The sequence below is a fragment of the Geotrypetes seraphini genome, chromosome 10 (genome assembly GCF_902459505.1).
Source record: "Geotrypetes seraphini chromosome 10, aGeoSer1.1, whole genome shotgun sequence".
Classification (NCBI taxonomy): Eukaryota; Metazoa; Chordata; class Amphibia; order Gymnophiona; family Dermophiidae; genus Geotrypetes; species Geotrypetes seraphini.
This window is the reverse complement of record NC_047093.1, coordinates 52,656,861-52,672,235: the sequence shown is the minus strand read 5'-3', so window position 1 is coordinate 52,672,235 and position 15,375 is coordinate 52,656,861. Positions and strand designations below refer to the sequence as shown.

The 15,375-nt window shown below is 48.3% G+C and overlaps 1 protein-coding gene across 9 annotated transcripts in view; it reads right to left on the bottom strand.

The window, feature by feature from the left end:
• FUBP3 (far upstream element binding protein 3) overlaps positions 1-15,375 on the bottom strand; it is a 137,730-nt gene that overhangs the window by 50,830 nt on the left and 71,525 nt on the right. For 6 of the 9 annotated variants that reach the window (XM_033961007.1, XM_033961002.1, XM_033961003.1 and 3 more), the window contains one exon: positions 6,278-6,349. The exons of the other annotated variants lie outside the window; for them this stretch is intronic. In XM_033961007.1, the coding sequence (XP_033816898.1) occupies positions 6,278-6,349 (72 nt within the window). The remainder of the gene's footprint in view (positions 1-6,277; positions 6,350-15,375) is intronic. 9 annotated transcript variants of the gene reach the window in all.

The window sequence follows — 15,375 nt, the reverse complement described above, 5'->3', positions numbered from 1 at the left end:
GCATAGTTTAAACAGCCTGCGCATAGTTAGGTATTTGCTAAGGTCCAAAGCCTCCCCCAAATCTGGGTCCGACCCTCCCAGGGATAGAGCAGCATCTCCTACTATGGAGGACCCTGACTGGGAGAGCAAAGACATTAAAACAGAACCATTATTGTCCGCTTCATCATCTGACCAAGTATCCCCGACCTATGCATGGCACTATTGCTGGGGAACTGTGCTCTTGAGGGGGGTGGAATAGCAATTCCAGAGGGTGCAATTCCAGCAGGGCCACAATTCCAGAGGGTGCCATGTGGCCTTTGTTAATTATATAAACCTGAATCATCATTTTAATAAATTCAAAGGGAAACCCCTGCCCGTGACATCCAAATGGCCCCTGTGGATGCTGTTTAACTCCTTTTTAGGGTTTTCCCACCATATCATGGCTGCATTTCACCGAGGATGCACATGCGCTGCTCCACGGATCAAATATGGGCTTTTTTCCTATTCCTCAGACTGACTGGGTACTAACACTCTCCCCCCCACCCAAGGGATATGAGAGGTGTAAGTCATTGACTCCTTTATGACATGTGGAACACGGATGCTCCTCAGACTACCTTTCACCACAAATGGGCATGAATCCGAATCCAGGCCTGAGTTCATTCCACTTGTTTGTTTTTTTTAGCAAAAGTGAGGTGCTTTGAGGTAGCTAGAGGCATTTAAATTCAAATGGCCACTGCGGCAGCAATTTTAGCACCCAAAATGGTCCGGGGGAGCTACACTGAAAAATTAAAAAATAAATAGCAATTTTGGATGGCAAAATTGATTTTGAGGCCCCTGATTTGGTTTGTCAGGCTGATAGCTTGTTACTCACTGTGCCATGCTGTGTGCTGGGAGCTGCAAGAATGGGAGCTGTAAATAGCTTTCAGGGAGAACTTCTACCTCAACAAGCCTGGAATCTGGACTGTTTATGCTTTCTAATTGCCTCTTGAGCACAACACACTGGCCAGAGACATCAACCCCCACCGGATCAAGCGCACGCAAAGGGAGGAGGAATGCAATTGGCCCCAATCCTGGAAAAAGCCATTATGGAGCCACGAGCCTGCGCTCAAGCCCACTGTGGATGAACCTGGGGCAAGCCTTTCTCCCAAGAGAACAGTCCCTGAGTCCGAGAACTGTTAGTGCATGCTGTCCAAGTGGTGCAAAGCAGTCTGCCCCTTGGAAGCAGACCCTTGACCTCAGAATCTGCACTCTCCCGCAGCCATAGCTGTCCCACAAAGCCTCACAAACTTAACAAAAAAAAAAAAAGAAAAGAATTTAAATAAAAATAAACACGAGCAGAAAAGACAAGCTGAGCAGATGAAGGACAGCCCAGAGGTAAGGGTTTTAAAAAGCCCAGAGGTAAAGAATGCAAATGAAGCTCCCTACAAGAGTTCTCACGAGAAGAGGTTGACTACCCACAGGTTCAGGAATAGAGTTGTACTAGAAACCTAGATTGCAAGCCCTCTGGGGAAGAGACCTACCCAACCATACCTGATGTTGTAGCTTAGATTTAGGAAGACAAGCAAGTCAATCTAAAATTTAAATAAATAATTTAGTGTTTTGTTAGCAAGGTAAGGGAGCAGGAAATAGCAGTTTATCATAAAGGGGGAAAATGCACAGCTGCCCTCAGCCTGATGAGAAGGCACTGCAAACATATCATCTGCTGGGTTTATTGGAATCTTCTTTGACCAATTTTAATGGTTAGAACTGAATCTTGAAAATAAACAAGAAACTAATTTTATGAGTTTCAGAAAGATGATGAAATCCGTATTATTTCATGGGGTTTTTAAAGCACAGGAGACATGACTAGCATGAGGGGTAGTGCCAGTGTTAACAGAGTGCTTGCAAAGCAATTACCCTGGACCTCTGTATTATAGACCCCTCCCCCCCAAAGCTCAAGAAGATACAGCCTGCTGGTAGGATTTGAGCCTCTACATGTTTAACACATTGGCCCTGGTAAGGAGTAATAGACTGATTTTTTTATGTACTGTTCTAAATTTTATCTATGTTCTCTTTTAAGTTGCCTAGGAATGCAACTATACTTGTAAATGGGAGATTTTTTTTTTTTTCCCTTTCCAACTTAAAGATTTTGAGATTTTTAATCTCACTTTGTAAGGAAGTTAATTCCATATTCCTAATTACCTTTGCTGCCTCTTTATAGATCTTCTCTAGAAGTGCTATGTCCTTTTTTGAAATGAGGTGACCAGAGCTGCTAAGAATTCACATCAAAGTGTAAGCTGAGATGAAAAAGTTAAAGCCTTTCTTATACTAACAGACATTTAGGGTGATAGTACAAGCATACATTCTAGCTTCATTGGATAATTTTAACAGTTTATATAAGGACTGATTCAAGGGTGTCTGATGCTCCAGGCAAACCTTCAGCCATGCACCACTCCCTTCTGCAAGTGGCTCAAGACTTTGGCCCAAATTCACTAAGCAAACCGATCATGTACCGATTGGTTTGCGAGCCCTTTGTGACCAAATTTCCCTCCAACCCCATTCACTAAAGGCAGTAGCGATCCCGATCCTCCCATGCAAATTAACAAAATCCCATACAAAATAGCTAAGTGATTGATTCAAAAACAATTGCTTGGCTATTTTGAATCGGGTTTTACTAATGGCAAACCCGACTGCTGCAGACCTGTTGGTAACTGAGTTAAAGACAGGTCTGCAGGTTTTTTGACAGGACTGCCTGTCTGTTTTATTCATTTTTTTTCCCCCATGGCACAGATATTTTGCATGTGTTACACACGCAAAATATCTGCCCCATTTAAAAAAAATGAAAAGACAGGTAGGCCTGTCAAAAAATGACCAAGGGCCCCCCCCCGACAAACGCGTTCCTCCCCCCGGCGACCCACAAATAGCAGGAGAGATGCCCACTCCCTCTTGCCACCACCCGATGCTGCCCTCCCCATCCGCGCGAATACGGCAGGAGGGATGCAAACTCCCACCTGCCCTGCCACCGTCACCCCTTCCCCCCCAACAGGCACATTAGTCACCCCCTGTCCCAGCCCACCCCCTGATCGGCCCACCGCACCACCCCAACCAGACTGGCCCACCCCTGGTCGGGCTAGGCCTGGCCTGACACTTCTCTTGTACCTATAAGTTGGGAGCAGGAGGGGTGGCTCAGTCCCTCCTGCTCCAGGAATCCTCCGAAGCCAGCAGGATGACCGGGCAAGGCCCACCCCCTCCCCGTACCTTAATAGATCATTGGGAGCAGGAGGAGTGCTCAGTCCCTCCTGCTTCATGACTCCTCCGCCACAAGTGCGGCCTTAGGATACACCCCGATGCATCATCAGATGCACAGGGAGGGGCCTAAGGCCCTGATTGGTTGAGGCGCCTCGGGCTCCTCCATTTGCAGGGGCCTAGGGCACCTCAATCAATCAGGGACTTCCTTATGGAGGAGTCTAAGGAAGTCCCTGATTGTCCATTGTTTTGGCCAATCAGGGACTTCCCTAGACTCTTCCCTAAGGAAGTCCCTGATTGTCCATTGTTTTGGCCAATCAGGGACTTCCCTAGACTCCTCCCTAAGGAAGTCCCTGATTGGCTGAGGTGCCCCAGGTCCCTCCAAAGGGAGGAGCCTGAGGTGCCTCAGCCAATAAGGGCCTCAGGCCCCTCCCCATGCATCTGATGATGCATCGGGGCGTGGCCTAAGGCCACACTTGTGGCACAGGAGGCGTGGGGCAGGAGGGACTGAGCACTCCTCCTGCTCCCGAAGATAATACAAGGTACGAGGGAGGGGGTGGGCCTTGCCTGGTCAGCCAGCCGGCCTCGGAGGAAGCCTGGAGCAGGAGGGACTGAGCACCCCTCCTGCTCCCGAAGATAATAGAAACATAGAAAAAGACGGCAGATAAGGGCCGCGGCCCATCTAGTCTGCCCACCCTAACGACCCTCCCCTATTTAACTCTGTGCAGAGATCCCATGTGACGATCCCATTTCTTCTTAAAATCAGGCACGCTGCTTGCTTCGATCACCTGAAGTGGAAGTTTATTCCAGCGATCAACCACTCTTTCGGTGAAAAAGTATTTCCTGGTGTCGCCGTGCAATTTCCCGCCCCTGATTTTCCATGGATGTCCTGTCGCTGTCGAACCTTTGAAAAAGAAGATATCTTCTTCTACCTCGATACGGCCCGTGAGGTATTTGAACGTCTCGATCATGTCTCCCCTCTCTCTGCGTTCCTCGAGTGAGTATAGCCGTAATTTATCCAGTCATTCCTCGTACGGGAGATCCTTGAGTCCCGAGACCATCCGGGTGGCCATTCGCTGGACTGACTCAAGCCTCAGTACATCCTTGCGGTAATGAGGCCTCCAGAATTGTACGCAGTATTCCAGATGGGGCCTCACCATGGATCTATACAACGGCATAATGACTTCAGGCTTACGGCTGACGAAACTCCCTCGTATACATCCTATGAACTGCCTAGCCTTAGATGATGCCCACTCCACTTGATTGGCAGTCTTCATGTCTTCAGTGATGATTACCCCTAAGTCCCGTTCTGCAACAGTCCTTGCTAGGATCTCGCCATTTAGGGTGTAAGTCTCGTATGGGGAGGGGGTGGGCCGGTCTGGTCGAGGAGGGGTGTGTGCAGGTTCGGATGAGCATATTGGGGGGGGGGGGGCGGTGCGCAGCACAGGGGAAGCTTTTTTTTTTTTTTTTAATAGGCCTGATGTTTTGCGGCCTATTAAAAAAAAGCAAAAAAAAAAAAAAAAAAGCCGGCAGAGCCCTGACAGCAGTGACAGGAGGCTCAATCCGATCCGTGCAGTCGATTGGGGGTGTTTCTCCGATCGCCCCCATTTGTATGCAGATGGTTGGCGAATCGGTTGGCCTGCCTCCAATCGCCCACGGATCGGAGGGTTAGTGAATCTAACCCTTTATCCCTAAAGTCAAGCATTTTTTCTCTTCTACCTAACCCCACTCCCAGGTCTAGCAACTTATCTTTTCTTCCTTACCCTAGTCCTCTGTTCAAGTATGCTTCCCTTACTGCTGTCCCTACAATCACTGTTGCACATCTTCCCAGGTCACTTAAAAGGTACTCCAAGCCAGTGTGAAGCTGTTCAATAGAGGTCCACACTCAAGTGCTGCTGTCTTCCACCCCTTAGTTGAGGGAGGGTGGGAGACAGCATTGCTTCAGTGCTAGCCTCTACTGAATAGCTCTGCACCAGCTAAGAGTATCTTTGAAGCAGTTTGGGAAGAAGCGCAAAAGAAGTATCAGAAGTATAAGGGGGAACATGCTGGACAAGGACCCAGGGTAAGGAAGGGGGGGGATTAGATGATGCTCTTCTCCCACATTGCTGTCCTTAAATACTGTAGCCATGTCGAGCTGTCCAATGCTTGTATGCAGTACAAAACATGGCAGTGATAGCAACTGTTGGATATACTCTTTTCAGGAACACATCTGGGGGAGGTGTCTCAGGAAGAAGTTGGTAGGAAGGTAAGGGTGAGCTAGAAGCCAGGGATTTTTTCCACCAGGGGGAAGGGAGAGTCTGGTTAGGGGGCTTAATTAGACACTAGGGATTTTTTTCCATTAGGGGGAAGAGGGGTCTGGCTGGGGAGCACTACACACCAGGAATTCTTTTTCATTGGGGGGTGGTTTGTTGCCAGAGTTTTTTTGATTATGTTGGGGAGGGAGTGGTAAGGTTTTGCATTGGAAGGAGGGGGACACTAGACTACCAGGGAATAATGCAGAAAGCTAATGGGGACAGGAGTTTGAAGCAGGAACTCCCCCTAACCCTTCTATATGCTGCCTCAGACTTGGAAGTAGATTTCTTGTGCTGTAGAGATCAGTGTACAAGTTATAAGCTGACCCGCATCAATGCAGAGAAGCTAATAGCCTGTTTAACATGTATTTTAATATGCTGTGAAATGATGTTTAATGCATGAGTTACCGTAATTTACTACTACTACTACTACTACTACTTATTTCTATAGCGCTGCTAGACATATGCAGTGCTGTAAAAATTCAAGACATGCTGCTGCCGATGATAGCTGTCTGCATCAGCTCCTTTATTTGCATAGAGGACTGGTTTGCATTTGGGGGCCCATGGGATTATTTGCGTTTAGTATACTAGGCGATCTTATTTATAGATGTTGGGTACAGTAGAAGTAAATGAAATGATATGATATGTTTCCACTGTATACCTAAGTCCTTTAATGACTCCTAATGGTCTATTACATTCACAAAATATTAAGCCATATTAATATAATGGACTGAGAGCCAGGGCAATTAGTCAGAGCCCAGCTCAGATTCAGTAGATCTTACCTGGTGCCATCTGGATCTTGCAGCCTGACTCAGCCTGGATTCGTGAGATTTGTTCCCCGCCCCTGCCAATTACTGAAACAAAGCAAATCACTTAAAGCTCATGCCTGATATCACATTCTTATCAATGGTTACCCATGCCTGATATTGAACACTCTACAACTCTCATTTAGCCATAAGGCAGCAACATACCTAAACAACCCTCCATCAGTTTCCCTAAAAGAGACAAAACTCCTGACACTGCTAAAAGCAGCCACAGCCTTAGCTGTTACTCTCAGGATTAGAGTCAATGACTAAAGTATCATGGAAACGCGACCTATCTCTTTTCCTTATTCTTATCTCAGGGGCCAAGATAAACCTAATTATTCTTTTCGGGTTAAATGGGAAGAGGATTTGGGTTTCACCTAAAGTGCAGAAGGCATCCGTGTGTGTCCTGGTTCAAGAAAATGCATATAAGATTGTATCTACATGGTATTATATGTCTGAACGTTTGCAAGCTATGTACTCTACTCTTTTGAATAAATGCTGGAGATGTGGCGGGGAGGGGGGTACCTTTATGCATATTTGGTGGTCATGTCCTCTAGTGGGCTCCTACTGGGTTATGATAACTAGGAGTTTGACGACTTGGCTGGGGTATCCAGTACAACAAAACCCTCAAACTTGCTTGTTGGGATTAATGAACTTGTGGCCTCTGTTGTGGCAAAGAAGACTGCCTGGGACTATCTGCTGCTAAATGTTTACTTGCCCTCCATTGGAGAATGGGGATGGTACCATTAGAGGCAGAGTGGAGAGTTCAAGTCAGACATTTGATCCATATGGAATGTGACAGCTACACGGCAGGGACATTGCAATGTACATCAGAAAGATTGGTCATTGCTTTTCAGGAAATTAAATGGTTGAATGTCAGCTAGGATTTATGGGAGGGTTTGGGGATTGTGGGCATACTTCTAGGACTGATTCTTACTGGGATGGACATATGCTTAATTGGATGGCTATACAGAGGGAGGGGGGAATGGGGCGGGGAGTTCAGAAGTATTACCATATATACTTGAATATAAGTCGATCCAAATATAAGTCGAGACTCCCTTTTTCTCCCCCAAAAGGAGGAAAAATGGTTGACTCGAATATAAAAGTCAGGCGGCTTAATATTCAAGTGCTCTGCCCTGTCAGGCTCTGCACACAGCCCCCTCCCTGCCAAGCTCTGCATCCAACTCCCTTCCCTCCCTCCCCTGTTAGGCTCTGCACCCAGCCCCCTTCCTTCCCTTCCCTCCCTCCTCTGTCAGGCACTGAACCCAGCGCCCTTCCCTCTCTCCCTCGTCAGGCTCTGCACCCACCACCCTTCCCTTCCATGCCTCCCCTGTCAGGCTCTGCACACAGCACCCTTCTTTCCCTGCCTCCCCTGTCAGGCTCTGCACCCAGCACCCTTCCTTCCCTCCCCTGTCAGGCACTGCACCCAGCATCCTTCCTTCCTTCCTTCCTTCCCTCCCTCCCCTATCAGGCTCTGCACCCAGCACCCTTCCTTCCTTCTCCTGTCAGACTCTGCACCCTGCCTCCCAGGCTCTGCCCTCAGTCCCCATACTTCTGTCAATTCCTGGTGGAGATGCAGTGAGCCCTCTGCCGATCCCTGGTGGAGGTGCAGCAGGAAGGAGTTCAGAAAGCTTGCTGCTGTCCGCTGCACCTCCACCAGGAATCGGCAGAGGTATGAAGATTGGGCAGGGAGGAGGGGGGCAGAGCCTGGTGGCGGCCTGAAAAATTCTGGGAGGGGGCGTGGGCTCGAATATAAACCTGGGCCCCCATTTTTGGCCCAAAAATCCCAGTTTATATTCGAGTATATATAGTATGTTGTTATATGCTGTGTTGTCTAGTATGCAGACTGGTAGCAGTAGCCCATGGACTGTATTGTTTATGAGATTTCTCTTTTCGTCCTCCCTGATGGGTTTTTTTGGAGAGGTGGATGGTAATGATTTGTATTGGGGGTGAGGGGGGGAATGTTTGCTTCTATTGCTGTGGTTTACTCTTTGTAATGATGATACTTTTATACTGCAAAGTTTATTTTCAATAAAAATTTATTGATACAAAGAAAAAAAAAGGTATCATGGAAACTCAAATCCTTTCTTGTTCCTAAAAGTAATAACCGAATAGATAAATAATGAATATTTACGCCATCAAAAATGACAAAGACAAGGGGACACTCGAAGTTACAGGAAGATACTTTTAAAACCAATAGGAGAAAATATTTTTTTCACTCAAGAGAATAGTTAAACTCTGGAATGCATTACCAAAGGATGTGGTAAGAGTGATTAACATATGTAGCTGGTTTTTAAAAACATTTGGAGAAGTTCCTGGAGGAAAAAAGTCCACAGTCTGCCATTTAAGTGCTCAGTCTCACAAGATCCCAGTACAGACCCTTTATCATGTGAATACTTGACCACTTTAGCCAGTTTGAAATCAACAAAACAGTACTGTCTACTATCCCAGTGTTTCTCATTTCTTCAAGCCAAGTACCCCCTACGCCTAGCAAATACCGATGAGTACCCCTGCCCAAGCTCCACCCCAGACCCATACAAGCTCCGCCCCTGACTCCACCCCCATAATAATAGTACTAATTGTAATGCAATTTCTTCCATCCATTTTTCATATACACACAATATAATCTTAATACATAATGGTAACCACAATATAATCTTAATACATAATGGTAACCACAAAATAAAAAAAAACACAAAGCATACTGTACGCAGAGAAATGTTAATCATTTACATTCGGTTTTTTTTCAAAGAGGTCAACTCAGATAACTTTAAAATAAGCAATGTCACCTCAGTAACAACTATAGAAAAGTAGACAAATATAGTGTAAAATATAGACAGCAGATATAAATTCTCAAAACTGACACATTTTGATCACTAAATTGAAAATAAAATCATTTTTCCTACCATTGTTGTCTGGTGATTTCATGAGTCTCTGGTTGCACGTCCTTCTGACTGTGCATCCATTATTAAGAACATAAGAAGTTGCCTCTGCTGAGTCAGACCAGAGGTCCATCACGCCCAGTAGTCCACTCCCGCCGCGGCCCATCAGGTCCATGACCTGTAAGGTGATCCTTTGTCTAAAACCCCTCAATCCCCTTTGTCCATCTATCTATACCCTTTCATAATCCTATCTCTACCTATATCCCTCAATCCCTGTATCCTTCAGGAATTTATCCAATCCTTCTTTGAAACCCTTTAATGTACTTTGTCCTATCACAACCTCCGGAAGCGCATTCCAGGTGCCCACCACCCTCTGACCCTAGCATTGGTTCTAAACCTGTTCCCTTTCAATTTCTACGAGTGTCCTCTTGTTCTTGTGGTTTCCAATAGGCTGAAGAATTTGTCCCTCTCCACCTTTTCTATGCCCTTCATGATCTTGTAAGTCTCTATCATGTCTCCTCTGAGTTTCCGCTTCTCCAGGGAGAAGAGCCCCAGCTTTTCTAACCTGTCTGCGTATGAAAGATTTTCCATACCTTTTATCATTTTTGTCGCTCTTCTCTGAACCCTCTCAAGTATCGCCATGTCCTTCTTAAGGTACGGTGACCAATATTAGACACAGTACTCCAGTATTTATTTATTTATTTCTACCTCCTGCATGCTTCCTCTCCTCCAGACCTCATTCCAGTCCCCAACTAACATTTCTCTCTGTCCCTCCAAGAGTCCAACTTTTCTTCCTCTCTCCTCCACCCCACTGGTAACAAGTCTCTCTTCTCTCTCTCACTATCCATCTCTCTTGAGAGATCCAGGCATCTCTTCTACCCCCTCTACTGCCACATTCAACATTTCTCCCTCTCTCTTCTCCCCCAGATCATGTGCAGCATTTTTCACCACTGCCCACCACCAGCTCATGCCCATTTCTCCTTCTATCATCCCTCTCCAACACCATGCCACATCTCTCCCTCCATCACTATGTTTCAACATTCCTCCCCCTTGCATCCCCTTCAATCTGCCCTCTCTACCACCATATCCAACTTTTCTCCCTCTCAGCCTTCTATTCCCATGCATCTCTACCTCACTCCTCTCTTTCTAAGCCCAATTTTCCAGTCTTCCTTTCCCCTTGTGCACCATGTCTCACTCACACACTCATGCCCATCAATCCTCCCTTTCTATTCCCTCCCTATGTCCCAAGTTAATGCCCTCATGTACATGCTCCTTCCCTTCCTTCTGTGTCGAGTTCGTGCTCTCTCCCCCGAAGCCGACCCATCCACGTCTGCAGGCGCCACCAGGGATCACTGCCTGCCCCCCCCCCCCCCCGCTGAAGCTGTTGCCACCGAGGATGCCTCCCTGCCTCTGTCTGCCCGCACGCTGCACCACCCCCACCCCCAAAGCAGACATGCTCCATCCCGCCCAGCAGCAAGTTTCACAATGTAAAGAGGAGTATATTGGAACCATGAAAACATTACTAACTCCATGCAACGTGAGCGAAATACTTATGTCCTTTAAAGTGAATACGTACTAGACGCAATTAAGATGCTGCATCTACCGCCCCGTGGAAAACAACAGCATCCTAACAGGTAGCAGACAAAGCTCACATCGCTAATGAGAGCTTCAGGGATGAGGCTAACAGCCACATAGTGCGCACTCCTCCGCGGGTTTGATAGAATAGGTAACTGGCTCCTGGGTAGAAGGAGCTGCACAGCCCTTCCTCTCTGGTCGGGGGGTCCGTCTAGCACACATGTGTCAAACACAAGGCCTGCGGGCCAAATACGGCCTGCCAGGCCTTGCAATGTGGCCCGCACCGCGCTGTCATCACTGCACGCCGCTGCGTTCCATCACAATGACGCGCGGTGACATAGGAGGCTTGTGATCTCGCCGGCCGTACTTGCTATCTATCTCCCCCCATCGACCGCCCCCCCAAGAACCTCCGACCGCCCCCCCAGCTGACCCGCGACCCCCCTGGCCGACCCCCATGACACCCCCACCCCCATTCCCCGTACCTTTCTGTAGTTGGCCGGACAGACGGGAGCCAAACCCGCCTGTCCGGCAGGCAGCCAACGACGGAATGAGGCCGGATTGGCCCATCCGTCTCGAAGCTCCACCTACTGGTGGGGCCTAAGGCGCCTGGGCCAATCAGAATAGACCCGGGAGCCTTAGGTCCCACCAGTAGGCGGAGCTTTGAGACGGATGGGCCAATCCGGCCTCATTCCGTCGTTGGCTGCCTGCCGGAGAGGCGGGTTTGGCTCCGGTCTATCCGGCCAACTACAGAAAGGTACGGGGAAGGGGGTGGGGGTGTCGTGGGGGTCGGCCAGGGGGGTCGGAGGTTCTTGGGGGGGGCGGTCGATGGGGGGAGGGGGGTTTGCGTCGAGGGCAGGAGGGCCTGGGATCCCTCCTGCCCGTAATGTAGTGCGGGGTGGGGGTAGGGGGTCACCGTGGTCAGGAGGGTTTGGGCTCCCTCCTGGCCTGAACAACTAGCGGGGGGGGGGGGGTCGCCAGGGCCAGGAGGACTTGGGCTCCCTCCTGGCCCGATATTGTCGGGGAGTTGGGGAATCGGCGGGGCAAGAGGGCTTGGGTTCCTTTTTGCCCCGATCGTGTCGGGGAGTCGGGGGGGGCAAGAGGGCTTGAGCTCCCTCTTGCCCCGATCGTGTCGGGGAGTCGGGGGGGGCAAGAGGGCTTGAGCTCCCTCTTGCCCCGATCGTGTCGGGGGTGCCGCGGTTGGCTGGGGCAAGAGGGCTTGAGCTCCCTCTTGCCCCGATCGTGTTGGGAGTCGGCGGTCCATCGGGGTGGGGGTGCAGGTGCGTGCGAGCGGTCCTGCTTGGGGTGAATCGGACGTCGGGGGGGGGAACTATGTAAAAAAAATTTGGTACAACGCGCTCACGCGTATACCGCGCAAGGGTATGCACGGTTTGTAAAAACACGTATAACGCGCGCATTATATGCGTGAAAATACGGTATTACGCATGCGCATAGATAACAAGTCACGCGAGATTCAGGAGGCGTGACCTATAGTCCGGCATCCGATGTGGTTGTGCGGGTGGCAGAGCAGAGGAGAGAGTGAGTGTGCGGGCATAAAAAATACACAGCAGAAGCTGCCAGTTCCTGGCATAAAGTGTAGGCATAAAAATCGCAACAGAATCTGCTATCTGTACCCAGCCAGGCATTTATTGACTGACTTTTTCATTCTAACGCGGGTTGCTACAGCCCAAGAAATAAAACCGAACATTGACTCATTGATACGGGGAAAACGGTGTCAGACATCTAGCCAGAAAACAAAACAATGAGCATTTTAGGTACATTCCAATATTACTGTTTTGCTTGATACCAATATTACTGTTTTGCTTGATAGCATGTGAGTTGGTTAACAGCACTGTTAAGGAAAAGATTGTTCCACTCATTTTAAATTCACATTTCTGGTTAACATTGTCAGTTTATGACTGTTCAGTAAACCATTCGGCCCGCGATTTAGGCTGGATTTTAGATTTTGGCCCCTTCTCTGATTGAGTTCGACACCCCTGGTCTAGCATGTGCCATGAGAAGATGGCGACAGGAGAAACCAGCGTGATAAGCATGGAAATCTGAAGTCCAGGCCCTCTCAGAAATAGAGAAAGAGAGTCCTGGCCGCAGGAAGATGCGAAGTGTCATTATGCCCATAGAGACAGCCCGAACTTGGAAACTGTTATTACTACCTTTAGGCATATATATCCTATGCCACTACCAGGCACATGCAGCGCAGCTCAGAGGCCCAAATAAGAAGGACAGTTACCAACAGACAAAGGCTCAATCTGCAGGGACCCCAAGAAAGACAATGAGATACCCGTGTGAAATACAGGGCACTATCTTACTGCTGATCTCACTGTGCCGTGAGTTGCCATATGTCGACCCAGTCCGGAGACAAACCGAGACTGGGTGACCTAGCACAGGTCAGAGTCTCTCTGGTAATCCCCTTGAGTGCTAACCCCAGAGTCCGATTAAACTAGCAGCTTCCTTCAAGGGAATACAGCAGGAACACAGACAAAGACATATAAATCTGCCCAAGCTGGTCCCAAAGCTGGAGAAACACGTACAACTTGTCTGAACCGGAAAGGAGAGAAGCCGCGGCATACCCTGACCAAATTCAGCAGCTCTCCCGCCATCGCCGGAGACCCAAGCGCATGCCTGATTTTCGCTGACACATGGCCGCTGCATCAACGCTCCTAGAAACATAGTCGGATTCAAGCCCCGCAAAATTTACCCTGCCACGGCCTGCATAGAAAGAAAATCAGACCCAGGGAATAACCAGAACGAACGTGCGGTTCTTCCCACATCGCCGGAAAAAAATGTCCCATCTCATGCGCGCTGCTATAAACCGGCACCTGCACAATCAGCTGCCGTGACATGGCCGTGACAATCACAGACGAAAGAGAGCCTCGGAATAAACAGGACTACTACTGCTGCACTGAAACTCAACGAGGGGAACAAGTGCGAGCATGAAATCACACCACTACTGCTGTGCTGTAACCAACAAGAAAACCAAGCGCGTGCATGCAAAGGGCGAGAAAGTCCCGGCTCCCTCAACGGATTTCTAGTCATAAAACTTAGCCTCAATAAAATATCCATTCCTTAAACGTATGTTGACCGAACCCACAGTACTAAGACTCCCAAACAGAACCTGAAGTTCAAACAGTAAAAAACACAGACATACTCACAAGCTTGTTGTTAAGCCGGTTGAAGCCAGTTAGAGCTGGATGTGCAGCACTAACAGAGCAGAATGTAGCAACTGTGGTCTCCTTTTTAAAAAAAAAAAAAAAAAAAAAGAGAAGGGAAGGGAAAGAAGAAAAAATCGAGACCCAGTCAGACCCTCTAGCAATGGAGGGAGGGTGAGGCAGGGACCTGGGGGGGCCCAGGTGTAACCCCTAAAGCCGGCACCGTTCAACCGACACCCCTGTCCCACTGAAGAGAAAATCTCAACAGGAGAAATAGCATTGCCAGCTCACTGAAGAAAAACCTCAACAGGAGAAACAGAATGGCAGTCTCACTGAAGAGAAACCTCAACAGGAGAAAATAAAGTTCCAGTCACAGCCAGAATCCAGGAGCTATTCAAACAGCGACTATCACCTGCTGGGAGATAGAGCATACTGGAGATACAGGAGGAGTGCCAGCCAATAGGACCACCTGTTAATCAGTTTCTCTATCTCTGCCTGCTGGTAGATGTGTGCTATCCCATTGGTCTCTGGATTCATCTGCTGCTGTTGCTAAGGAAGACCGGATTTTAGCAATGTTGTAAAGAAAGAAATGACAAGTCTCTTGGTTATGCAAAGAGAAGGAAAGAGACGAGTTAAAGATGACTCCAAGTTTGCAAGCTGACAAGGCAGGGAGGATGAAAGCATTATCCACTGAAACAGAGAACAGAAGATGGGGAGAGGCAGGTTTAGGAGGAAAGATAAGGAGTTCAGTCTTGGACATATTTAATTTTAGATGATGATGAGACATCCAGGTAGCAAAGTCAGACAGGCAGGCTGATACTCGGGCCTGGATTTCCATAGAAATTTTAGGCACAGAGAGGTAGATTCGCAAGTCATCAGCATAGAGGTTGTACTGGAAACCATGGGAAGAGATTAGGGAACCAAGGTAAGAAGTGTAGATGGAGAAAAGAAGAGGTCCCAGGATAGAGCCCTGAAGTATGTCAACTGATAACAGGATGGTGGTGGAGGAGAATCCTCCAGAGCTTATACTAAAAGTGCGATGGTAAAGATAGGAAGAAAACCATGAGATAACAGAGCCATGAAACACAAACGAGGATAGTGTATCAATGAGTGGACAATGATCTACAGTGTCAAAGGCCACAGATAGATCAAGGAGGATGAGGACAGAGTACAGGCCTTTGGATTTGGCCAGGAGGAGGTATTGGAGACTCTAGCAAGTGCTGTCCTTAGAATGAGGAGGGCAAAAGCCCGATTGAAGAGGGGTCAAAGATAGCTCAAGACGAAAGAAAGTCAAGAAAACAGTGGTGAACAGCACGTTCAAGTACTTTGAATAAGAAGGAGAGGGGCAAGTAGTGCCTAGTGAGGATTTTTTAAGAAACGGTGAAGCTATGGCATGTTTGAAGGCATCAGACAGTTGCACTGGAGAGCGATAGGCTGAGGAAATGGCAGATAG